At 55.4% G+C, this 25,504-nt stretch overlaps 1 protein-coding gene and 1 long non-coding RNA gene across 5 annotated transcripts; one reads left to right on the top strand and one right to left on the bottom strand.

Moving 5' to 3' along the window:
• Positions 1 to 2,883: 2,883 nt before the first annotated feature.
• Positions 2,884 to 19,651, bottom strand: RNASET2 (ribonuclease T2). 3 transcript variants are annotated; one of them, XM_027056480.2, is made up of 10 exons: positions 19,493 to 19,651; positions 19,190 to 19,321; positions 18,036 to 18,096; positions 16,154 to 16,209; positions 14,564 to 14,621; positions 11,736 to 11,803; positions 8,151 to 8,264; positions 6,070 to 6,115; positions 4,551 to 4,625; positions 2,884 to 3,297 (listed from the first exon to the last, which is right to left on the bottom strand). In XM_027056480.2, exons 2-10 carry the CDS (start codon positions 19,264 to 19,266, stop codon positions 3,106 to 3,108), a joined length of 747 nt encoding a protein of 248 aa, XP_026912281.1. In that variant the 5' UTR covers positions 19,267 to 19,321; positions 19,493 to 19,651; the 3' UTR covers positions 2,884 to 3,105. The 3 variants fall into 3 exon arrangements, with proteins under 3 accessions (XP_026912281.1, XP_053077970.1, XP_053077969.1); XM_053221995.1 differs by lacking the exons at positions 14,564 to 14,621; positions 16,154 to 16,209; XM_053221994.1 differs by lacking the exons at positions 2,884 to 3,297; positions 4,551 to 4,625; positions 6,070 to 6,115; ... (2 more) ...; positions 14,564 to 14,621; positions 16,154 to 16,209 and adding an exon at positions 16,650 to 17,266.
• A 1,645-nt stretch (positions 19,652 to 21,296) lies between these two features.
• On the top strand, positions 21,297 to 23,494 carry LOC128315449 (uncharacterized). 2 transcript variants are annotated; one of them, XR_008298208.1, is made up of 3 exons: positions 21,297 to 21,466; positions 21,913 to 22,042; positions 22,667 to 23,494. It is a non-coding gene; the product is annotated as an uncharacterized LOC128315449 (long non-coding RNA). The 2 variants fall into 2 exon arrangements; XR_008298209.1 differs by lacking the exon at positions 21,297 to 21,466 and adding an exon at positions 21,540 to 21,638.
• Positions 23,495 to 25,504: the final 2,010 nt, after the last annotated feature.

The raw sequence follows: 25,504 nt of genomic DNA, 5'->3' as shown, positions 1-25,504 counted from the left end.
AAAAAAATGTTTACCTTTGGGGGAGGGGGGGTGAGGGGCAGAGAGAGAGGGAGACACAGAATCTAAAGCAGGTTCCAGGCTCCGGGCTGTCAGCACAGAGCCTGACGTGGGGCTCGAACTCATAAACCACAAGATTGTGATCTGAGCTACAGTCGGACGCTCAACTGACTGAGCCACCCAGGCGCCCCTTGATTGCCTTTTTAAGTCAAAATAATCTTCATGCCAACGTTGATGTGGAAATGTTGGGGTTTGTTGTGAATGGCTAAGAAAGAATTGTTGAGACATCTTCAGTACAAAAAGGTGGTTTTCTCAGCACCGGGACAGGACCGGAGGCAGAAAGAGTTGCGCTGGGGTTGCGGGGAGTGACCAATTACATCCGTTCAAGTTGGGAGGGGTTAGGGACAGCACAAGCTTTCAAGGAATTTTGGAAACAAGATTTCCAGGACCCTGAGGGGGCTCGCTATTGTTAGGAAAATGTCATTATTACTGTTTACTAAGAACTCAGTCATGAGACCCTTCAGATGTCTATGAGGGGGCCATGAGCTTAGAGTATGATTGTCAACATAGATCTAGAGGGACTAGAGATAAAGGAAGTTTCCAAAGAAATTTCTAAATGTTTCTAAATCCTCAGAGGATTTTCGGGGGGGGGGGGTGGGGATAATGTTAAGCTAAGGTCACCTCTTGCCCTCAGCAAAGTGTCATCATCATCTAGGAGCTGAGCTCCTAGAGAGAGGCCACTCTGCCTGTTTCACGGACCCGGACTGGGCTGGAAACTATAAGGAAATTTAATTTTTGCTTTTGCTTATGTTTCCCACATCAAAGTGACCCATCCGGTTGGGTATTAACTATTCACGTCTTGAACTGTACCTGTTGGGAATCTATTAAGTGCTTTCTCATTTGTAGTCCTTGTGCGTTGCCAGAAAGGCAAATGTTACAAAGGATAACCTCAAGCTTGTTAGAAAAAAAAAAAATCCCTGTAGCCCTGATCAAGTCAGCCAACTTTACTGCATGGATTTAACTGTGCTGAGATCCTTCAGAGACCTCCCGTCCAACAAGTCCCACGGTCCTCGTTTTTGTAGGAGGACCATTTTCCAGCGGGCTCCTCTTCGGAGTAATGGCGTCACAGTGTGTAAGCCCTACTCTACAGAATCCAAAAACCAGCAGCCAGACCAGCGTTGTCCATTGGGGTCTTGGGTCCCCATCCTTGTCCGGTTGGTAGGGGTCTTGGGGCCCCATCCCCAGGACCTGTGAATATGACCTCATTTGGAATAGGGTCTTTGCAGATGTAATCAAGTTAAAATGAGGTCGTCGGGGTGGCCCTTGTCCAAGATGTCTGGTGTCCTCCTCAGAGAGAGGAGAGGGGGATCTGACATGGAGACAGGCACACACAGCGGGGAGCCACGGGGAGACAGGCAGGGGCTGGAATGATGTGTCCATTTGCCAAGGACAGGCAGGAGCCACAAGAGACAAGGGAGGACTCTCCCTCCAGCGTTCAGAGCAAGTGTGGCCCCGCCCACACCGTGGGCTCAGGTATCTGGCTTCCAGAACGAGAAGGCATTTCTGTGGTTTTAAGCCCCCCCAGTTTGTGGTCCTTTGTACGGTGGCCCTGGGGACACGCACAGAGCCTTAAAGATTCACCCTGCAGGGAAACAGAATCAAGACTAGACTCTGATGAGAAACTCGGCATCTTATTAAAAACCCTTTTGCGGGGCGCCTGGGTGGTTCAGTCAGTTGAACGTCCGACTTCGGCTCAGGTCATGATCTCACTGTTCATGAGTTCGAGCCTCGCATCAGGCTCTGTGCTGACAGCTTGTAGCCTGGAGCCTGCTTCGGATTCTGTCTCTCTCTCTCAAAAATAAACAAACATTAAAAAAATTAAAAAACAAAACAAAACCAAAAAAAACCCTTTTGCTGTTGGAATCGATCGCACCCACCTGGCAACCAACAATAATCAGAAGTCGTGAGAGGAAGCATCAGTTATTCGAACAGCATCACCTTTGACGGCCACTCAGTTCGGGGGGCTTCTGTTATAGGCAAGGTTGGGAACGTGCGGGTGGTCTTAGGGTCAAGTAAGCCAACGTTCTGAAGGGTCGACCACAATGCCCGGCACCGAGTAAATTCTATGTTAAGTGTTTGGTAAGGAAAAGAACCAAGACAGATAGATGGGTCGGATTTCAACCCACGCGGCCAAACACGTGTGAAAAGGGCCGAGAGCGAGGAGGAACGGCGTCGAGGGTTCCCAAAGCTCGGGAAGCCCATTTCACAGAGCCCTCCGTGTCCTCCGTTCATAGATGCGCCAGGTGGCGAGTCTGGGGAGCGCCTGCAGCCCCGACCGCCCAGCAGCAGAGCCATTTCGTCCTGCACCCAACAGAGGGGCGCGGTGTCCACGGGGGGAACCCTGCCCTCGCGGCCACCCCCCGTCACGGTACTTCTGAGGACTGATTTGCCACTGGCCCCCGCACTCGTGTCTGGGCTACCTCCTCACAGAAAGGAACCGAGGCAGGATTTGAACCGGTTTTCAGTCTGCAGGTCAGAGCACCGACGGGGCGGGCACACCGGCCGGCACCTTGTCGTGCACCCCAGTGTCCCCCGCGGCCCCTCAGAGCATCTCGCCTGCCAGCACCAGGCCCTCAGGGGACACACCCATGCGAGGCCATCGAGGGGGAGGGGGGGATGCAGGTGAACGTGTCCTGCCCCCTCTGGCCCCGAGGAACAAGACGGGTCCCCCTGAGGCAGCTGGCGGAGACACCCGGCCTGACGTCGGATCGTCGGCCTGATCCCAGCGTGAGGGCGGGAGGCCTCCAGAGCCCCCAGCAGGTGCCCGAACTCCGAGGGCGCCCACCTCGTCTCCGATGCCGAAGCGCTCAGTAAGGGAGAAACAAGGAAAATCTGTATCCTTTATTCCAACCGCAGAGCGGGCGAAGGCCTAAGCCATTTCCTCCCCTCCGTGTCCCCACGCTGCACCCGGCCCTGCGGGGCCTGCGGATCGGCTCCCGGCCGCGAAGACGGCGAAACAGACAGGCTCCCGGGAGGGACGGCCGTGAACAGACACTTCCACTCTGGAGCTGCTTGTAGGCACGCGGCCGTCTGTGACTCTCCCGCTTTTCAGTGTTTCCGAGTCTCGTCGGGTGGGGGGTAGAAGGCGGGGCCGTCCTCACAGACCTCCAGCCCGGGGCCCCCCGCTCCGGGCCGGCGGGACGGGGGCTCCTCGGGCTCCCCGGGCTCCGTGCAGTTGCGTAGCTGCAGCCCCTTGGTGAAGCACACCTCTATCTGGCCGATGGTCTGCACCTCCTCGCCCTAGGAAGGGAAAGGGAAAGACGGAAAAGGATTCTGATCTCAGATGGTCATCGATGGCGTTCGAGTCCCAGGCCCTGAAGAGACAAGGAGTGACTGCAGACCCGGGGCTCCAGGCACCAGGAAGGAGCCCCTCTCTCCAATGGCACCACCCAAGGTGACGGGGCAGTGGGCCGCAGGGCCCGCCATCCGGCTCACCGCCCAGACGCTCCCCGTGCCAGCCCGGCAGCCCCGTGTGCAGGGACACCGCTTAGACCTAGACACGCACACCTCTGTGCACACAGCGGGTGCGTCACGGCATTGGGACGGGTAGTTTTGTACAAGAACTGGGTCCCTGGCACCCTGGTAAAAGGAATTAAGTCTTTACCAAAGCCGATGGAAGAAACTACAATTCACCTGTAAGACAAATACCCATGACTGACGTGACTGAAACTAACAACGTAAACCCTGAGAAATTTTCTGACTCCGAACGTTCCAGATGCCCACCTCCCTGCTCCTGTCCCCCAGCAGCCCTTGCAGAACGCGCATGCTCTTCTGCCGGGACGAAGTCTCGAGAAAACAAACCCCATCCTAGTGTGGCGTCAAAGAACAACCCGCTTTACGTATGAACAGAGTCCCGGGTGGTTAACACACGGTGTCACATCGATTTCTGCTGTGCGACAGAGTGACTCACAGTAATGTACGTCACCCGGTGCTCATCACAGCAAGTGCCCCCCTTAACCCCCACCCGTGACCCCCCCACTGTCCCCTCTGGTAACCATCAGTGTGCCCTCTATAGCGAACACTCTTTCTTGGTTCGCCTCTCTTGCTTTGCTCGTTTGTTTCCTAAATTGAGCATTTCACTGGAAATCATGTGATATTTGTCTTTCCCTGACTGACTTGTTTCACGTGGCATCATACACTTGCACACGTCAAGATGCCATTCTGTCTTGTGGCTGCGTGACACTCCATCGTATAGACGCTACGTCGTCTTTATCTGCTCGTCAGTCGGTGACGCTTGGGCTGCTTCCGTGATTTGGCTAATGGAGCTAACGCTGCCAGAAACATCCAAGAACATGTGTGCCATCCGTGATGTGAAAACAGACACGGAACGTGCCTGTGCGCACGCATGCCCACCCCCCCCCACACACACCCACAAACACACACACACACAGCTCTGGCCCTGGGAACTCCGTGGTAACCACAAAGATGTCAAAGGAATTGAACTTGTCTCCTTGATAAAGACAGAAAGGACAACAACATGTAGCATATCTGACCGATTCTGGTGGAAGGCACTGGACTTTAGGGATGACTCCATATATGCTGGCAAGGGCGTCTTTAATGTCTGAAATCTGAAATGACACACGGTGCGTTAGAAATGACACTGGGAAAAAAAAAAATTAAAAAGATTCTGTGTCTCCCCGTCTCTCTGCCCCTCCCCTGCTCATGCTCTGTCTCTCTCTGTCTCAAAAATACATAAAAACATTAAAAACAAAGAAATGACCCTTGGCAAGAGGCAGTATGATGGCTCTGCCCCATGCAGACGTCGCTGATGCGCACAGCTGACACCAGGGCTCGCAGACAAGGCTCGGAGGTGCCAGGGGAGGGGCTGTCGCCTGCTTGGGCTCCACCCAGTGGCACCCACAGGTGCCCCACACAGTTTCCGTCCTCCCCCCGCCCAGCTCTTCTGTCCACACCCAGAGCCTGGGTGCTGCGCCCAAAAGCAGAGTCTCCCGAGTGCGGTCAGATCAGCTTTCACCGCCCGGGGACTTCTGTCTGGGTCACAACCTGCTGCCTCTGCCACCTAACAAAGCGCCTGCAGCACAGACGTCCGACATCTGTTGTCCTCGGTGCCAGTATGTACTTGAAATCAGTTCCCTGATGGGCACATTCTGGGCAGAAAGGAGCCCAGGGGACCGACGGGGCCCCACAAACACCCTCTCTCAGGCGCAGCTGACGCTCTCGCCGCAGGGTCACCTGCCACCCCCGCTCTCACTGGAGGGAGGAGAACAGGGGAGCAGGAAGCCGACTGCGCAGGGGAGCCGGTTAATTTCACAGTCAAGAGACCTGCGAAGCGGCCCAGGACGCAGCCATGACGCTGGAGACAAGGAGCCGCTGAAACCAGTCACTTCACATCTCTGTGTTAACCCCTGGGGACCAAAGTAGTTTAAATAGCGAAGATAGGCCCTCTAAAGAGGGAGTCAGCAAGCTTATTCTGCCAAGGCCCAGAGTGAGCGCTTCAGGCTCCGGGGGTCACTCAGACGCTCCCCATCCGACCCCTGAGCCGTGTGGGCGACCGCAGGTGACCGCGGAGGAACGGCTGTGGCCGCGAGCCGGGAGGAGACTGTTTATGAAAACGGGTTGTCCTGAGCGGACGACACTTAGCCTCCGTATCTGCTTCCCAGACAGCACGATCTGGTCGTGGTTACACGACTATCGTTTTACTAGGACAACAAAATCAACTCCTGGGCCTTCTTCTACACACAGAATACTGCAAAAACCGAATGTGCTTCTCAAACGCATCCGGCACCTGCCCTGCGCGAGCCCAGAACACGCTTCTCACCAGGGGACCGCGAGTCCGTGCTTCAAAGTCATGGGCGTAAGCCGTTTTCAGTTTATATTCAACGTGCACAGGGAAGCAGAATTCACATAAAATCTATTGGAAACCTAATATAGGAATAGGAGGGGGCTTGTCTGGGTCACTGCAGAACCCCAGTGTCACTCACAGGAGGCAGTGACGCGGGGCCGCTGCCGGGTGTCCCCGTGCTGGGTCAGGGGGCTCCACGTGAGACTTACCTGGTAGTAATTGATAGACGGCTTTATTCCCAACTTTTGGAGCATGCTAAAATTTAAAGGTAGAAAAATTACTTGTATCGTGCGGTACGTTTTCCTTTCTTGTTCTTCTCAAACATCCTATTTCATAACAAAAATTAAGACAGTCGGCACAGAAAGCACTTGCCGTCTACACCCTGGGCGATAAACCTGTGAGCAAGGACGGCAAATAAAGAGCGCTCGTGCTCCCTGACCACCCCTCACCCTCAGCGCACACTGCCGATCCGGCTCTCTCGCGAGCACGGGGTCCTTCCCAACGGCGTTCCGGAGGGCAGGATGCCAGGGGGTTGGCACACACGGGACCACCTACAGGCCACGGCTTTTCAAAAGATAGTTAGCAACTGATTTGGGATCCCAGGCTCCTCCCGGAAAAACCACACCTGAGCAAATCCTTACGTACATTCAAACACCCACAGACCCAACTGATTTCCCAAAGCACACGGTTTTGACCAGCCATCCCGTCAAAATAGCACATGGCTAGCTCCCTCATTCAATTATGGAGCAGGAGATCAACAATTCTCAGATTGAGAATCCCCAGCCAGCACTCGAGACCCCATCATGCCCCCGCTGCCACCCCCCCCACCCCCGGATCATCTGGGCCACGATCACACAGAGCGGACACAGAGACCTGGGCTGCCTCTCTGGATGCCGACACGGCCAGGGAAGCCTGCTCCAGACTGACCAAGGCACGCCTGTTCTGGCCGCGAATTCTGGCAACACTATCTGCTGCGTTAACAGGGCAGTTTTTGTAAAGAGGACCCCAACAAGCATCTGCATCTCTGCTGGAACAGGCAGGATGGGGTAGTGGGCAAGGTCCTTAGGGCCCTAGAAATAAACATGCCCTCGCCTTATCCACGCACAGTAAACACATTTCAAAGCCTCTGTGCTCTAGAAGTACAAAACTTTGCAGATTTTTAAATATTTCTTTCAAGTTGCAGCATTAATGTTCTGAACATATTGGGTTAAGTAATACAAAACCTGGGGCGCCCGGGCAGCTCAGTTGGAGGAGCGTCTGGACATTGGCTCAGGTCGTGATCTCATGGTTCGTGGGTTCGAGCCCCACATCGGGCTCTGCGCTGACAGCTGGGAGCCTGCTTGGGATTTTCTCTCTCCCTCTCTCCGCCCCTCTCCCGTCTCTCTCTCTCAAAATAAACAAACATGAAAACTAAATTAAAACAAAAAAACAAGCACAAGCTCTGAGGCCGTGTTTGCAGGCTGTGCCCCTGCAATGCTGTTCCCCGCAAAGGCACCGCCTGCCCATTCCACACTGGGCCGGTCCCGTCCAAACCCCAGGGGCTGCACGGCCCTGATGACAGTGAAACAGAGGACCAGCTGTGCGGGACGGGACACTCCCCTTGCAGGCGCCCCTGCATGCCGAGGGAGCAGAGCAAAGTCTAGGGAACGGACGGAGGCTTGCGCGTCTTCTCGGCAACTGCGACCTACAGAGCTGACACACAGGTGATCGGCACAGGTGCCTGGTGGGATTCTGGCTTGTTCTGACCAGAGCAAACGGTAGAATTTCCTGTCATGGCCTTGAAAATGAGGTCACAAGTGTATTATGACTCAGGTGAGGAAGAGTATGAATTCCTCGCACGCTTGGTCCCAGAAGCGTCTGGATGGTGGCGGGCCAGCCTCCCTGCCCGATCTCTCGGTGACGGGCTGGGCCCTGGTGGGCAGGAGGGGGGCCCCGGTCCTCAGCAGGGACATCGGTGGCCGTGAGCCAGCCTCCCCTCGTCTCCGGAGTGCAGGCACGGGGCAGGCGGTGTGGGATTCCAGGTCGGGGTCACTTCGACCGCGCCAGGAGCCCTGCCCGCATCCCCGCCCTGCCTGTTCCAGGGCCACCACAGCAGGGCCCCAAACGCTTGGTGACGCGCAGTCGACACAAACTGTCGTGTTAACGCAAGATCCTTCCGTGGGAAATCCCGGCGGAGAGACGCACGCCCCGGTCGGTCTGGTTCCCTCAGGCCGACTCTGTGTCCAACGACGTTAGGGCCCAGCTGCGGAGGGTGGCGCCCACGAGGCCCAGGCCCCAGAGGGTCCCCTACCTGTTAAGCGCCAGCTTCTGGTACAGGTCCAGGCCTCCCCCGAAGTATCTCTTCTGAGAGTTGAGGGTGTCCACCTGGGCCGCACACGTGCCGTGCTTCTCCCACTCGTGCTGCCTGTGAGAGAAATTTCACAAAAACCTCGGGTTAAAAGTCACAAAACAAATTCGCAAGGAAAACGTTCACGCCCGGGACAGGACGTTCGACACGCACGTCGTTTCTTGCACGAAACAAGAGGGTAAAGTTCCTTCTAGGCGACACACGCGGTGCCGGATTGCCCTGCAGGGGACACGAGGCCCCAGGGGCCATGAGACCCTGTCACGCCTGCACCATCACCCCCTGCCCGGAGACCCTCACACGGCAGCCCACTAAGCAGGTGCTGCTGGCGAACATGAATACGTATCCCAGAGAAACATTCGTATCGATAACCACTCCTCGGGCTTCGCTGCAGATTTAACCGCGAGATGCTTTCACACTCCTCATTCGCGCCCACAACTCTGCAAGGCGAAACTACCACTGGCTTAGAAATGGGGAAACTGAGGCTCAGAGGGACTAGCCAGGCGCCCCGCTGAGGCCAGTCAGCCAGGAAGCCCAGAGTCCACATGCAGGGCCCTATCCGGACGCCCGGCAAATGTGACGTGTGCCGCCCGCAGGGGACGACAGCGGCCGCTCGGGTGTCGGCCACCCCACAGCACAGAAGGACAAGACGGCGTCGGGCTTCCCCTAGATCATCGGTGATTAGTTCGTAAGGTTTCAGCGAACCGCGTTCACGCCGGCACTCGTGGGGGGGTCGTATGCCGGCTCACAAAACACAGTCCAAAGTGCACTCGTCCGCTGGTGAAACCCCCACGGCGGCGGCTCTGAGTGACCACAGGGCTACAAGCAGCGAGTCTCTCCAGACCACGGACACGGCGGGAAAAGACACACACGTGTGAACAACTTTCTTCGTCTAGAGCAGCTTCCAGAATGAATCGTCTGACAGCTGCCCACGTCCTATGGGCTAGAAAAGGAGGGTCTTGCCGGCTGCACGCTTCTTTCTGGAGCCCGTGCAGGACGATGCGGGACGAGTGCAGAGGACTAGCACACTGGCCAAACGGCTCCTGGCTCTAAGAAATACCCAGCGAATGTCAATCATTGTTGTTTTGGGATCAAGCTTAACTCAAGACCGCTGAAGGATCAGAATCTATTATTGTTAACGTGGTTCCAACATTTAATCCCACGTCACTTGGAATCGGGCACCTTTCATCTCACACAGAATTGCCAGTTACCACTGGGGAGTGACCACCGTGAGTGGACCTGGGGGCCGCCCTCCCGGGCTGCCTGGCCCTCCTGCGGGACGGGAGGCGCGCGCCCCTCCGGGCGGCCGAGGCCCAGGGACACCTCCCACGGTGAGGCCGCTCGCCTAACTGGGCGACCCCAGCCCTCGTTCTTTTCCGTACAAGCATCAGAAACCAAAGAAAAATCCTACTTTGCAGAGGGCTGTGTACGTGGTATTTCTCATAGGGCTAATCTTACTGATGGACTTGATCTCAGAGGATTATCTCAAGGGGGCAGTGACACCAAGGCCCCGAACTCTGCACCCCCGACTCCCATCTGGGACTGAACAGGACACCTTTCCTCCAGGAACCCTCCTCGGCCTCCGGCTCCCAATGACAAAGCCGAGGCAGACACTCTCGAAGCTCACACAGGAGAGGCGACTTGGGCAGCGGGGGAGCGGTGACCCGAACGCCACACTCGGGAGGCAGTGACGCAGAGTGGTGCGGTCAGTCCCCGCGTGTCCCCGTCCCCGGGAGCTCTGGGGAGCATAAATACCATTAGCGCATGATGTTTACCTTTGGGCTTGGAACCGAAGTTTTCAAATGTGCCGTTTAACTATCCAACCTGAAAAAGTATCATTTTGCCTTTATTAGAGCCCAAAACTACATGTGTGCTCTGCCCACGTTACTCGGATTAAATGTTCGAGGGCCCCAATCAGACAGCCCTCTTTACGCGTACCTGTTGATTTATTTTTAAGTCACCCGGCAGTCTGCTTGACTCTGTCACAGAACATTGGAACAAGTGTAAAAACTGTATTTTGCACACTTAGCCCGGATCCGTCATTTGTTCAGTACAATGTGAAGGCCTGGGCACTTTTTCCACTGTGTTTCCATCTCGACTTTGTCTATCGTGAAACCGTTTTCTAGAACACAGCTGTGCAGAATGCGCCTGGAGACCTGCACCATCCACGTCCCAAACTCTGAGTGGTTTTCTCTGCCAAAGAGACGATTTCGACCTACAGACCTGGGTACGTTAAAGCCGCGTCCCTGCCACACACCCGGAGTGAGATCTCAGCCGGGGCACCGGGGAAGGGGGGGACGGGGACAGGGGACTGGGGGTCCAGGGGGTGCGGGGGTTCAGGCATCACTGCCACTCTACGTGGTTGCAGAAAGCTTCTGTCTAAATTGAATTCCTTTCCTGAACAGTCTTCACAATATCTCCAAGCGGAATTAATCATCTTGGACAACATCTGAATAACTGTAACGTGAATCATGAGTTGCCATATAGGGGCGAGACAGAAAATCATTGTTTTCAGTTAACCTAATGTAAATAAAAGGAATGTTAATTGTACCTTCTTCAAAAGCAATGATTTAAGAAGCGATGCTGAATTAAACACAGCGTTTTTCTCCTTGGCTCACCCCCCGCCACACTCAAAAGACGGTCCTGGGCCAGACCACGGACTGAGCCACAGGTGGGACCTCCCTCTCCTCCCTAAGTCGTAGCATGAGACAGCCACCTTCGTCGGCACATCTTCTCTTTGCTCGACGTGTCTCGGGACAACAGCACAATGTCTTTAAGAAACACTCTCTGCGGGAGTTGCAGTGACTGCCTCTTAGATACGCACATACCTATCTGGGTTTAGTGAAACCTCAGGAGAGGAAGAGTCTAAACAAAGTGATGAATGAAATACGGATGAAGCACAAGCCTAAAAGGTAAATTCCCTTTGCTCTCATGTTTTAGTCACCGGAGAAGGGCCCTGAAGATAACATGCCAAAGAAAAGCCCTGCTGAGTGCTCCCAAGGCTCACTTGGTGCTTCCCAGCCCCGCTTAGTGCTCCTAAGGCTCCAATCGGTGCTCCCCAGCCCCACTCGGTGCTCCCTAGCCCTGCTCACTGCTCCCCCGGCCCCACTCGGTGCTCCCCGGCCCCGCTCGGTGCTCCCAAGTCTCCAATTAGTGCTCCCCAGACCCACTCGATGCTCCCAAGGCTCCAATTGGTGCTCCCCAGACCTACTCGATGCTCCCCAGCCCTGCTCAGTGCTCCCCCGGCCCCACTCGGTGCTCCCCGGCCCCACTCGGTGCTCCCAAGTCTCCAATTAGTGCTCCCCAGACCCACTCGATGCTCCCCAGCCCTGCTCAGTGCTCCCCCGGCCCCACTCGGTGCTCCCCGGCCCCACTCGGTGCTCCCAAGTCTCCAATTAGTGCTCCCCAGACCCACTCGATGCTCCCCAGCCCTGCTCAGTGCTCCCCCGGCCCCACTCGGTGCTTCCGAGGCCCCACTCGGGGCTCCCCGGCCCCGCATCCTGCTATGGACTCAGTGGCTGCTGCCCTTACCAGAAATGGCTGTGATTTAGCGGATGGAGCACATCAGGCCAGTACATCTTCATTTCCGGCAGGAGGTCCTGTGCGGGGGGGAAAAAAAAAATCTGTGTAGGACCTAACAGCTCAAAACCTACCAGGCAAATTTCATAAACTAGTACGTTAGAAAAGATGAAAAGATTCTGCCTCACTCTGCAGGAGACGTTTCTTAAGACACGTGTGAACACGAAACCTGACTCATCACAGAAGTGTGTTTGAAAACGCAAGAGCTCGTCGGTGAGTGGGTGAAGTGGCCGTGCAGACAGGGAACACTACTGCCCAGCTCTAAAGAGACACGGCCATCAGCCAGGAGGGGACGTGGGGGAGCCTTCAAAGCAACAACCAAGCGGAGGCAGCCAGTCTGAAAAGGCTGAATGATTCCAAACGTGCGACACTCCGGAGAAGACAGAAGATCAGAGACGGTGGAAGGGTCAGTGGGGTCAGGGGCTGGCGGACGGAGGGGGGAGTACGTGGAGAACAGGGGATTTCCAGGCGAGGCTACCCCGTAGGATACAGCGGTGGACGCACGTCATATGGGTCAGGACCCCAAAATTACGTGACACAGAGCGCACCCAATGGGAACCGTAAGTTCTGCGAGTGACGAGGCACCGATACCGTAACGAGGGTCCCGCACGACGCAAGGCGTTAACAACACGCGACGGTCTGCGTATTGGGGGCACATACATGGGCAGTCTGGTCTCCACTTAATTGTCCTGCCTTGGGTTTCTGAAACTGCCCTAAAGAGTTGCATCTACTCGTTAAAAGAGACAACACAAAATACAGGCTCCGTGCGGGCTGGGCAGTCCGCGCCCCCCGTACCGCAGTTTCCCTAAATTGAACGGTGCTCAGGCTTATGTTCCAATTTCCACAAACCCCTGGGACCAGAAATAAAGTGAAACCGTGTGGAAACAAACTCAGGACGACTTTGCTCTGCCCACCAGTCGCGGAACCACCGGGCCCCCCCACCTGCTCCCCTGCCCCAGCCAGCCCTGTCTTCCAGGAAGCTGCCCCCTCACGGTGTCCCCGTCCCCGTCTTGCACCCCCCACACTCTGGCTTCAGCCCCCGCCAGCACCGAGGGGGCGGGGGGAGCGGCCCGCTTTCCTCAGGGACCACCGCTGCCCTGGGCCGTGTGCGACAGAACAGGTGCCCCGGCACCGACCTGAACGCCTCCCCGCTTTGACTCCCAGGCCGCTCCCTCCAAAGGGTACTTCCAGCCTTCCTTCGATGAACCCTGCCAGCGCTCCTCCATGAACCCCCATCCCCGGCTCCCCCCCGCCCCCCCTTCTGGCTGCTGCTTCACAAGCCCCGTCTCTCCTGCTTTTCTGTCCTGCTTTTCTCTGTCCTGCTTCTCTGTTAACCCTAGGGATGCCCCAGGCTCGCTCCTGCTGTCCTCCCCATCCCCGTGCTGAATTCCCCAGCCGCGCGCTGGTCACACCGAAGGTCCTCCCCCCCGGCCCACACCTCTCTGCTGGCAGATACACATAACCCACCTGGACGTTTCTGGGGCATTGCACCCGCAACAGGCTGCCTGCGGAAGCCCAGTCCCCTGCCGGGCCCGTGTCAGGAAGGAGACGACACCCGGCCTAAGCTCCTGTCCTGAGTCCCGCCTGATGCTCCCCTGCAGCCAGTCCCCCAGCCCTGTTCATTCCACTTCCAGCTCCCCTCTTGCTGTGCATTCCCACAGCCTCTCCCCACTCAGCTCTTCACCCCTGCCTCATCCCCCCATGCCCGCCGCCCAGCCGGCAGCCAGGGCGGCTGCTGGGACACGCGGGTCACGTTCACTCTGCGGCCTGAATGCTCTGGGCACTCAGCGCCATCACAGCACCAGTGACCTTGTATTTCCACGTGCAGGTCACAGGACTCTAGTCACGAACGAGCCCGCGGGATCGGGCGAGCTGACCCACGTGCGGGAAGGATGTCTGAAGAGTGGGACGTGACCAGGCTTTGGGGCACACTAATAATTCTTACAGATGGTCCTCAGACCCCAGACTCCAGGCTCAGGCGACTGAAGGTCCCTCACAGGAAGGGAAGAGGAGCAGAGGAAACCCTTTGGACTAGAGCAGTTAGAACGATCTGTTAGAACTAACTGCCTTGCCCTTTTGGGGGCCGTATCTTCACGGGAAGGAACCTAGTTTTAGCACATCCTGATGCTACCCCATGTTTTCAGGGAGGCCCCAGCGACCTGTAAACCCAGGTACTAGTTAGATCACACACGGGGGGGGGTCGCCCGCATCCCGCGAGGAAAGGTAAGCGCCCCTGCGGGTGTGCATACACAACGGAGACCTTCTACGAGCAGGGCTCGCCAAAGCCACTCCCTGGGCTATTCTGTGACAGGGGCGGTTGTGCTGGAAAGGCCCAACCCTTCCTCCCTGCCGGCAGGCCCTACTCAGAAACCCACCCGCCACAGCCAGAAAGGACAGGCGTGGTGCCGTGTGTCTGTCCTCCGAGCCAGAGCTGTCCAGAAATGCTAACCCCAGCAAGCAGACCAGGAGTCATGGGGGACCGGGGACTAACGTGGGCTGGCAGGGGACAGCCAGGGCCGTCTCTGCTCACGTCTGCTTTCACTTTGTACAGTTCACTTGGAATGGTTTGCGCCCAGGGCAGAGGAGACCACGTAGTTCGAATTTAACTTGTGGGACTGTCTTAGCTATCAGTAGATACGAAAAACGTGCCAAGGGTTCAATCTTGGTGAATAACGCTCGGGAGTCCTCATTTTCAAACATGACCTTGAGGGTACGCTTGCGGAGAAGAGAGTTAACTGAGTCCAATGCTCTACAGCAGCGACACGACTAAAAGTTTGTACCTTAATCTCTTGGAAGTTAAAGTGCCACGATCTGTTACACTCTTCCGCTTTGTCAGGCCTCGAAATTAAAATTAAAAACAACAGAAGTTAGTCTCGGTCGAGATGGGTTCCAAAAGGCAGGAGGAAACACTTCCATTAAGGTCTACAGAGAGCAAAGGAAGAGAAACCGTCACATGGTGCAAGTCGCTTAACAAAGACGCTCAGGTATCAGCGGTCCCGGTTGCGCATCTTTCAAAGACATCGTCCAGGAGAAGGGCCAACAGGAAGCAAACTGAACAACCCGGTAGGGGGCGCTCTGGAGTCAGGGTGGGGTTTAAGTCAACTGCCCTCTGACAATCTCCCCTGCTGCTGCGCAGACCAGCAAGTTCCCCTCTCTTCCAATGGCGATGAGGGCGAATGAGGACATACATAACGGGCTCAGGCAGTGGCTGGCAACGACCCAGGATCGGCTAGTACGATTTCTTAAACCACCAAGCAAGGGTACCCTCTGACTTCCCTTTGTCTGCCTACTTTGGGACACGCCAACTTCCTGTCTTCAGATGAGTTCCCAAGGCCACCAAATCTACTTTCCGACCCCTGGCTCAACGGGCTGGCCCAGCAACCCGAAATCGGTGCAGCCCCCACGGGGACGAGAGCAGTGCTGTGCACCGTCCTTCTAGCCACAAGCAGAGTGGCAGGTACATCAGCAGGACCCAAGAAGGCCAAGGTCCCGGAGACGAGTGTCGGGATCACTGGTGAGTCTGGGGCGAAGGAGGGGCCAGAGCCCGGGCCCCAGTCCCCAGTTTAATTTGCTTCCCACAAAACCCTGTTCCTGAGGAGCAGGCCTGTGCCAGCAAAGGCCAGCATGGCCCTCCTGTCGTGGGAGCAGCAGGATGAGGCACCCCTTTGACGGGGCAGAGTGATGTGTGCGGTTAAACATCACGAGAATATGCACAAATAGGGAAACGATAAACAGAACGCAGGCAAAACCAGAAAAACGAATTCGGGTACTGTGACAGGTGCCAACGTAGATACGTGTAATAAAAGAGTGGGACACTTGGGCATTTACTTTTATATAGCTACTCGTTGCCCCCAAAAGAAGGACGAAATGAGGAAATTACAGTTAGTCGTCTTAAAATGGGCCCAGAGTCCCTAAATGCATGTTTAAGCCAGATCGTTACTGTTCTATCGAGACAGAACCGAACAGCAACAAAATCAGGGTTATTTCGGAAAGACTGAAGACGCCATAAATAAGGATTTGGTCTAGCGAATAAACTCCTAACAAAAATCACGAGTGTAACCGCTTGGACCGGCCTCAAGCTAGTTTCAGGTTGGCTAGCTTCTTTTCCCCGTTTCAATTTTTTTTTTTAATTTTTTAAATGTTTATTCATTTTTGACAGAGTCAGGGCCTGAGTGGAGGAGGGGCAGAGAGAGAGGGAGACACAGACTCGGAAGCAGGCTCCAGGCTCCGAGCTGTCAGCACAGAGCCCGATGCGGGGCTCGAACTCACGGAACCGCGAGGTCATGACCTGGGCCAAAGTTGGACGCTTAACCGACTGAGCCACCCAGGCGCCCCTTCCTGTTCACATCGGAATCACACTAAGGGCTTGCCATAATCCGTGTATCGTCCAGTAGTCCGGAGGGTCTCTGCAGTCCTTTCCAACTTCCTACAGAGAAAGGACACGAGAACACAGAGCAAATAATTGGTTTCACTGTTTATTTAGATACACGTAGCACCTTTCCCTTCTTTTCACATATACCACCAGCCACAGGCAGGACCCACACAAGCCAGCCCCCAGGCGATCTGGGGAGGATTCCGGTGCGGCCCTACACGGGGGGGGGGGGGGGGGGGGCGTGTCGGACCTGGAAGGAGGGGTCCAATCTCACACAATTACTCGACAGAACTAAAACCTGAGTTTTGCTTTGCCTTTCTTCTTTTTAAACGTGTCCTCAGATGAAGTCAGCCTGATGGAAGCACTCACTTGCCCATAATTTTCGTAACGTGTAACCCAAAATACCCGTGCGGGGATGACGACACCCAGCTAAACTCAAGGGTGTTCAGGCTCCAGGTCCGAACGCGGTAGTGCTACAAGTATGGAAACTGCGAACACTCCGGAGCAAAGACACCAAGGTGAGGAAGGGACAATGAAGATAAGTTCACAGAGGTAAACCCCAGTGGCATACTCTCCCGGGACCTCCAAAGTGTTTAGCTAAGGTGGAGTTTTTCCAAAACAGCCGACCGTCAAGAACTACACTGGCCGTCAGACCAGACGAGACCCAAGTCCTGCCCGTCGCCCCCGCAGGGAATAAGCCAATGAAAAGCAGGTGTGGGTGTCTAGTGAGGACAGGCGAAGCACCACACAGATTCTCAAGCCTTTCCTCTCGGGGTCGCCTGGGCAGGGAGCAAGCTTCTGTCCCAGGTTGGTCTGGAAAGGAGGGAGGCTCTGGTTTAGGAGACCGGCCTGCGGAGGCATGAAAGGTACCCGCCACACGCCGAGGGGGCAGAAGGGCAGGACGACCCAGGGCAGGACCAGAGCAGGGGGCGTGAACCTCACCTCTCCCAACCCCCAGTTTCACCCCCCAGGAAACCACCACTGGCCACAGGAGCCAGGGCTTCTGCCGGCTCCACGTCCAGCGTCTCAGACGAGCCTGTAAGGGGGCGCTGGGGCGGCTTTTGTTCACCATCGGCAAGTACCGGTCAGTGCCCGGCATGTGCCCGAGGGCCTGGGCAGAGCACCGAGGAGGGTCGTGGAGAGAAAGACACATCTGTCGCCACACCTAAAATGCCCATGTCACTCATGCGGGGAAGGAGCCCAGAGACAGCCCCACTGCCCAGGAAGATGCTTCGGCCAGAGTAATGACAGGTCCCCTCGTCAAGGCCACCCTGGATTGAAATTCCCTAACAATGACATTTCACAAGGAGTTGATTTTTTTTTTTTTTTTTAATCTCAGTTCTAAAGCCTCAAGGGAGGAAAGCACTTCTGGTATATTTACAGTCAGGGCCCAGGAACACACCCACATTGGGTCACAGTAAAGCCTCACCCACCAGACGACCTTGTTCCCTGCCCCAGGGGCAAACCTTCTGTGTTCCCTAAGACTGGGGCTGTCCACACGCGGCCCCTCCCACCGGAACCTGGGGCTTACAAAGCTCACAAGGCCGACCTGCTGGGGGTGTGGGGGGCAGAGCCAGGTCTCCAGCAGAGCTCAAAGCTGGTCACCAGCAACCCCGTTCATTCTCCTCCTATCCAACACTCTACCCGGAGCTCGGAAACAGCACCAGAGCCAGAAAGACAAGGTACGGTGCGAGGTTCGGAAAACCAAAACCAGAGAGAGCAGCCTCAGTGAGAGTAAGCGACAGATGGCCAGAAATGACATGCCAGCTCACGAGGAAACATGCATGTAAACAACTCTGCATGGGGCTTCAAACGAGGAACGGGGGTGGGGGGCAGGGAGGGTGGGGGGGTTGCGGTGTGGTCGAGATCAGAAAACTCACCTTGCACACTGTTACGGGCCAGTGGTGAACCATAATTAGCTTTTTCCACTCATGGTTGTCACTGTTAAAAGACAAAAGACTTACTTTTCAAGAACTGTTTTTTTATTTTTTCAACGTTTATTTTTTTGGGGGACAGAGAGAGACAGAGCATGAACGGGGGAGGGGCAGAGAGAGAGGGAGACACAGAATCAGAAACAGGCTCCAGGCTCCGAGCCATCAGCCCAGAGCCTGACGCGGGGCTCGAACTCCCGGACCGCGAGATCGTGACCTGGCTCAAGTCGGAGGCTTAACCGACTGCGCCACCCAGGCGCCCCTCAAGAACTGTTTTAAAGTTAAAGAAAAGTTAATTCATCTATCCATTCACGCCATTGTTCGTTCAACAAACACCGAGTGATTGTGACAGGACAGGCACCACGGGGAGCAAGGGACAAGTCCCCAGGCCCTCCTGTGGACAGAGGCGTTGCTGTGAGCAGGGGACCAAGTCCCGGGCATCCTTGGAGCATACATGCCAGTGAGGGAGACAGTGACGGTGGTAGCCAAGAAAACACACATGGTGCCCCATGGTGATGAGTAACAAAGAATATAGGGGCGCCTGGATGGCTCAGTCAGTGGAGGGTCCAAGTCTCGGTTTCTGCTCAGGTCGTGATCTCACAGTTCATGAGTTCGAGACCCAAGTCGGGCTCTGTGCTGACAGTGCTGACCCTGCTTGGGATTCTCCCTCTCTCTCTCTGTCCCTCCCCTGCTCATCTGAGCACCGTTTCTCTTTCGAAATAAACATTTAAAAAAAAAAAAGGAATATAAGTAAGGAAGAGAACAGGCATGTCAGCAGGGAGGAGGGGAGCTGAAATTTTAGACCAGAAAGCCAGGGACGGCCCGGAGGGAGGGGGGGGGAACCATAAAGTGCCTTCCTCCTAAGGCTGGCCACGAGCGTAGAAACAGAACCATCACTGTCCGTCAACCTGAAAAGAGGAAGAACCAGCACTTCCCAGATACTACTGGAACCTAACCTAAATGCGCGCCTCGACAATCCCCGACGCGCCGCTCCCGCCGGCACCTGCACCCGCAAGGGCCGCGACGCCGACCCCACGCCCCGGGGCACCGCGCGGGCCAGGCTGAGGCCGCACCAGGCGCTCGCAGCCGTGCAGGGGGCTCACCTGATCGCGCCGCCCACGCGGCACATCGCCAGGCACAAGGCGCACAGGAGCAGGCTGCGAGCGGCTGCAGGCTTCATCCTGCCCGAATCCGGGGGGAGACACACAACGTCCGGCGCCGGGCCCTGCGTCTCCCTGCAAACGGGCAGAATTCCTGAAGCCCACCCACCTCTGACCGGCTGCAGGCCGCGTCCGCCGTCCCGAGGGGGCCCCCAGCCCGGCGTCCGGCGTAGGCCTCGGCCCCCGAGTCCGCCGTCCCGAGGGGGGCCCCGAGCCCGCCGACCCCAGCCCGGGGAGCCGCCTCACCTGAGTCCCCCAGCCGCGCACGCGTCTCTGCCAGGGCTGCACCGCGACCCCCCGCCGCCACTTCGCGGTCGCCGCAGCCCAGTCGCCGCGGGGAAGTGCGCCTTTCCGCTTCTGGGCCCCCGGCCCCGGACACGCCCTCGTGGGCGGGCACGCCCCCGGCCAGGCAGACACGCCCCCGAGGCCCCGCCTCCAGGACACGCCCCCAGCTCGGCAGATACGTCCCCTGACGCCCGGAAGCTCCTTCGGCCTCGCACACACGCCCCCCCCCCCCCCCCCCCGCCCCGACGCCTCGCCTCCGGGACACGCCTCCGGCCCGGCCGCTCGCTGTCCACCCGCTCGTGCCCCTTGCGGAGGAGGTTTCCGCTTCGGCCTGGGTGCCGTCCGGCATCGTGTCACTTCCTGTCCCGCACCGTGAAGTCGACTTTAAAGGCCACCGTGTGCGGGCTGTTTGAATAAAATATGTATGTGGCTGTTCCGTGATGTCTGCTTCTCCCCCCGCACCGACCCCTTCCCCGGGGTGGGGGGTGGGGGGGGGGTCTGGCGCCGCATGGGGGGGGGACGGGGTCAGGACGAGTCAGGTGTGGGAACCGGCTACCAGGGGCCCCGCCGTACCCGTGGTGACCAGAGGGGGAGGCTCTGTGGCCCTAGTGAGACTGGGAAAGGGACGCTCGCCCAGGGGGTGCGGGGCGGCGGGGGGAGAAGCGGGTTTGTCCCTGCAGACGGACGTGGATGCTCGGGCTTTCTGGAAGCTGGCCCGCGGCCACGTGACAGCCACGGGGGCCTCCGCACGAGGGCGTGGGGAGGCGCCTGCGGGTGAGCCACGGCTCCCACAGGACATCAAAAGGGCAGGTGGGGAGGCGTCCGAGGAGGGGCAGCTTGTGCAGGAGCAGGTCCAGGGAGGCAGCGACCAGCAGCTGCCATTTATGTGAACACATCATCCTTTCGTCAATGCTTACGCCTCGCAGACTGAGACTAGGGACAGCTTCTGGGCACTTTCACTCCTCCTGGTTTCCCCTTCCCAAGTCAACCTTGACTTCCCAAGTCACACTGTAATGACAAAGTGCTCAAGCCCCAGTGGCTCCCACCTCCTCCCCGCAACCCCCCCCCCCAACCCCCGCCGACTGACCTGAGCTCTGGCTTCTAATGGCCCAGCAGTGGGGGAGCCCCGCCGTGGCTCTATGCCCTGGGCGTCTGATGTCCCATTGATTTTGGCCCAAACAGGTCACATGGCCAAGCCTGGCCTCAGGAGAGTAGAAGGTATCCTTCTAAGGGTGGGGGTGGGGGCTTGCAGCCACAGGGCAAACGTCTGGGACATACGGGGAACGGTGGCAAATAGCTGGGGACAGCAACATGGTCTATAAACGAGGAGGCAGAAATAGGACCTCAAGCAAACCAGGTGGGCAAGTGAGGGGTGAGGTGTGTGGTCGTGTGGGTTTGGGGTCAGAGGGCCCCATGCCGCTGCACAGAGGGGCAGCCTGCGGGGTGGCAGTGGGGGAGCGGGAAGCACAGGGGACGCTCACACTTGACTGAGCAGCTGTGCGTGGGCAGGCAGCATCTGCTGCTGGGGAATTTGTCAGATGCGACTAATAAACACCAACACTCAGTTGTGGAACAATGGAGCGTGTGGAATGTCAGGGTGCAGAGTTTTCAAACACGTTCCTCACTGTCTGCGTGTGTGCTCCAGGAACGACACCCCGGGAGCCTGCAGGGTCCCGACCAGCCCTGGAGAAGGGCCTCGTTGGGCTCAAAGCTCATGTTTACTGGGCGTCTCCCAAACAGACAGCCTTGACCTAGGCCAGGAGGCTCAGGGTGGATGAGGGCTTCGGGTCAAATTTGCCTCGTTTTGGAGCAGGAGGCGCACAGAGGTCAGGAGCGTGTCCTCTGACGGCCGATCGTCTGGTATCAGTTACCATTCTCCCACCTGTTACCTGTGTAAACCTGGCCCCTCTAAGCCTTGGTTTCCTCATTCATAAAGTAGGAAAGTGATCCTCTCTAACAATGTGTCGCGATGATCAAAAGGGATGTCACTAGTGGCTTGGCACGAGCCCACCGAGCCCGGTGCAGGCTGGGAGTTCAGGGCTGTGTCCTCTCTCACCGCAAGCTCTCTGGACCCTGGGCTGGAGGGACGGACAGCAAGGTGCTCCAGGTGGGAGCTCTGCAGCTTGTTTCTTGGCCCTGAACCTGGCTTTGGCGGGGGCTGGTTGTAGACCTTGTGTGTTAAGGGTGTGACGGGCGACTGTGGCCCCCGTCTCTGCTGTGCTCATTCAGGGTTCTCAATCCCTAAATAACTTTGTCACCCTCCGGGGAGTCTTATTTAAAAAAAAAAAAAATCCTCTGCATTCTAAGTTATTTGTATGCTGAGATAGTTAGGACACTTTCCAGATACTTTCCCTCTGACCTTTCTCGTCTTTTACTCCCAGGATGTGTGGCCTCCCCATGCAGTGTGGCTACGACCCTGGCAACTATTTTGTGGACGTGTTTTTGTGGGCAGTGTCTACAACGCAAGAGGGATGGGAGATGAGCAGGGAGGCCAGACCAAGGTGTCTCGGGGTAAAGTTTCTTGAAGATGTGACTAATAGTTGGAACCGCAGGGAACAGACTTTCTGGAACAGAAAATGACTAAGTCAAACAGCATGAGACTCTGAACTGTGAAATAAAAGAGTATACAAACGGGGCTGCCTGGGTGGCTCAGTCAGTTAAACATCCTCGATCTCTGCTCAGGTCATGATCTCACGGTTTGTGAGTTCAGGCCCTGCAAGATAGGTTCTATGCTGGCATCGTGGAGTCTGCTTGGGATTCTCTCTCTGTCTCTGTCTCTCTCTCTTTCTCAAAAATAAATAAATAAACATTAAAAAAAAGAATATACAGTTGATTCTTGAACAACTCAGGGCTTAAGGGCATCAATGGTGTGCAGTCAGAAATCTACGTGTAACTTTGGACTCCCCCCAAAACTCAACTCCTAATAGCCTGTTGACCAGATGCCCTACTGATAATGCAAACAGTTGATTGATACATGTTTTGTATGTCCTAAAATAATGTAGAGAAAAGAAAAGGTCATTTCTATGCTTGGATGGATACCACTTTGAAAGAACTGACTGGTTTAGTAAAAGAAGTCTACCCACCCAGAAGCTAGAAAGAAGGGCACACGCTTCGATTTTGCAATTGTTTTCACAGATCCTAAAAGACCTGGCTGTCGAGCAAAGCAGGTTGGCTGCACCATGTCCGGGAGGAAGGGGACTCATGACTCCATGACCCTACAGTCACAGAATTCCAAATAGGAGACTATCTGGGCGTAGCCATCACCCCTCCACATGGGGCGCCGCCTCCTTCAGGGTGCATGAGGCCATATTAAATTTTATTTACTCTTTCTTGAATCGTTTTGCGTTCAGTTATGTAAAATAAACTTTTCCCTCCCCTCATCATTGCCATTAAGCCTCTAGACTCTGAACAAATCGCAACGCGTCTGTTTAGGAATTCGATTTGGCTGTGTTGGATATTAATAGAAAGTCCACGTATTTTTGGTCCTTCCATAAAATATGAAGAAAAGTGCTCTTAGCATCCTATATAAAACTGTGTTGTTACATATATGTGTGCAATCGAAAAAAAATCATAAGGAAGAGAAAATACATTTATAGTGTGTACCGTGTCTATTGAAAAAAACCCACATGTAAGTGGACCCAAGCAGTTCAAGCCACGTTGTTTAAACGTCAACTGTATTAACTTTATTCTTTGATGACAAAGCTTAGACTTCAAGGCCAAGGAATTATTACCAAATGTTTACTCAAAGGTGTATTATTTATAGTATTTCTGACTGCTCTCATAAAAGGCTCTGAAGACGGGAAAGCAAAAAGATGAGTTCACTCACCTACATGTGCACACGCGTGCACACACAGCCAGACACACATTCACATGCCCTCCTGCATAGATATTAGAACAAACAGTTTACTTGGCTGTTTTTAACAATGATTTACCGTAAAAGAAATAAGCTGTTGTAGACTTCTCAGGGATTCCTACAGAACTGAGTCGTCCTTCAGAGAAATAGTCTGCATTATGAATAATAGTTGAATATTGCATTAACTGTAAATGTAGTAGATATTCTAAACATTTTGGTCTTGACCAATCGTTTTTAGTAGCTTAGAGAAATACAGATAACTAATGCCTGGGCTTATTGGAAAGAGCACCAGCTCTAAAGCCAGCCATTGAGTGGCACCCTGTGGCATTAGACAAGTTCACGCGAGGCTGGAGATGTGTCCCTCAGGCCCTGGGGTAAGGGTGAGGGGGTCTGCTATGCTGCACTGTGCTCGGTCGTTCCACCCACCCTCACCTCCTCTGGAGAAAGATTTCCTCTGTGAGCTGGGCAGGGGCCCATATGCATTACGCATGAGGCTGCCTGCACAGAGAAGCTTGTGCTGTCTTTGAATACAAGTCCCATAATAACAGCTATCCCTTATATAGGAGCGTTTACAAGTCAATTAAAAAAAAAATCTCAGCTCATTCAAAGAGAACCAAACGTCTTCCCCCGGAGTAGATGGAGAAAAGAGGGCTCCTACTGGTCTGGCCTCACAGCCCCCCCCACGCCCACCCCCCCATCCTGTACTCTCTGCCCTGCCCCTCTTCCTCCTTCTTAGGGCTCCTGTCCCTCCTCTGTCCCTCCTCGACAGCACCCTCCTCCGGCTTCCCAGATCCACTGTGACAGGGAATGCTGCTATATAGCTCTTCCCTTTTTCCTCCTCTCTCTCTTTTTGTTAATTTAAAAAAATTTTTTTATCTTATTTTATTTTTTAAATTTACATCCAAGTTAGTTTCCATATGGTGCAACAATGATTCCAGTAGATTCCACGATGCCCCTTATCCATTTAGCCCGTCCCCCCTCCCACAACCCCTCCAGTAACCCTCTGTTTGTTCTCTATATTTAAGAGTCTCTTATGTGTTGTCCCCCTCCTTGGTTTTACATTACTTTTGCTTCCCTTCCCTCGTGTCCGTCTGTTTTGTATCTTAAAGTCCTCATATGAGTGAAGTCACAGGGTATTGGTCTTTCTCTGACTTACTATTTCACTAAGCATAATACCTTCTAGTTCCATCCACTCCTCCTCTCTTAAAGCGTTTAAATTATAAGGACAAAAAATATCTCATTAAAATGTGGTGGCACTTTGTATCGCAGAGTGGCCTTGGTCTTCTTTCCAGCCCAGAGCCTCTTCCGGAATCTTGCCTTGCTCTATCGAGATATGGAGACCCCCTCCTCCCCGTGAACCTGGAGGGGATTGCTGACCCCTGCCAGAGAGAAAGTGGCAGAGGGGATCCTGAGTGGCTCCCGAGGCCACACGGCTGCCACAGCCCAGGATGCTGGCTATGAGGACGCCACCAGCAGGCTGTGGGGAAGCACCCGCTCGCACGGACAGAGAGACAGAGAGACGCCTGGAGAGGCCCATCTGGACGGGAGCCGAGAGCCAGCGGCGGCCGCCTGTGGGTGACCCGGGCCCCCTGGCCTTGGCCTCTTCCAGCTGAGGCCTGCTGTCATCACAAGGCGGGGCCAGTCATCCTGTTGTGGCCTGTCTGGACCCGTGGCCCGCAAAGTTAGTGAGGTTAATGAACGGCTGTGCACCCCACTAAGTTTTCTGTCGTTTGTTCCCAGCCCTGGAAAGTGGGACAGATAGATGGTTCTCAGCACAGGGAGCTACGGAAGGGGGCAAGGAGGGAAGCCAGGATTCTTTGAGAGGAGTTGTTCTGTAGATTTAACTTTGGAACAGTGTTTTAGGCAACAGTTTAATTCTTAGAAAGGCAGCCTCTAGTAATTAAAAGCAAAGTGGAAGAAACGTAAGTTGGTATTGAATAGTTGTGTACCCACACGGAAGAATTCTTTGAAGCCACTTTACTTTTTTAGAAGTTTATTTATGTATGTATGTATGCATTTATTTATTTAGAGAGCGTGTGCGAGAAGGAGAGGAGCGAGGAGAGAAGGAGAGAGAGAACCCCATGCAGGCTCCACACTGAGTGCAGAGCCAGACGTGGGGC

The sequence above is a fragment of the Acinonyx jubatus genome, chromosome B2 (genome assembly GCF_027475565.1).
Source record: "Acinonyx jubatus isolate Ajub_Pintada_27869175 chromosome B2, VMU_Ajub_asm_v1.0, whole genome shotgun sequence".
NCBI classification, from domain to species: Eukaryota; Metazoa; Chordata; class Mammalia; order Carnivora; family Felidae; genus Acinonyx; species Acinonyx jubatus.
The sequence above is the reverse complement of the archived record's forward strand: the minus strand, read 5'-3'. Positions and strand labels throughout refer to the sequence as shown.

What these genes read in the sequence shown, in the direction of transcription:
- RNASET2 (XM_027056480.2), bottom strand. Translation starts at nt 19,266, where the DNA reads ATGAAGCCTGCAGCCGCTCGCAGCCTGCTCCTGTGCGCCTTGTGCCTG. An exon ending in CGCGTGGGCGGCGCGATCAG is followed by an intron (nt 18,097 to 19,189) that starts GTGAGCCCCCTG and finishes GTCTTTTAACAG; the next exon opens with TGACAACCATGAGTGGAAAA. An exon ending in CAGAAGCTGGCGCTTAACAG is followed by an intron (nt 6,116 to 8,150) that starts GTAGGGGACCCT and finishes TTTAAATTTTAG; the next exon opens with CATGCTCCAAAAGTTGGGAA.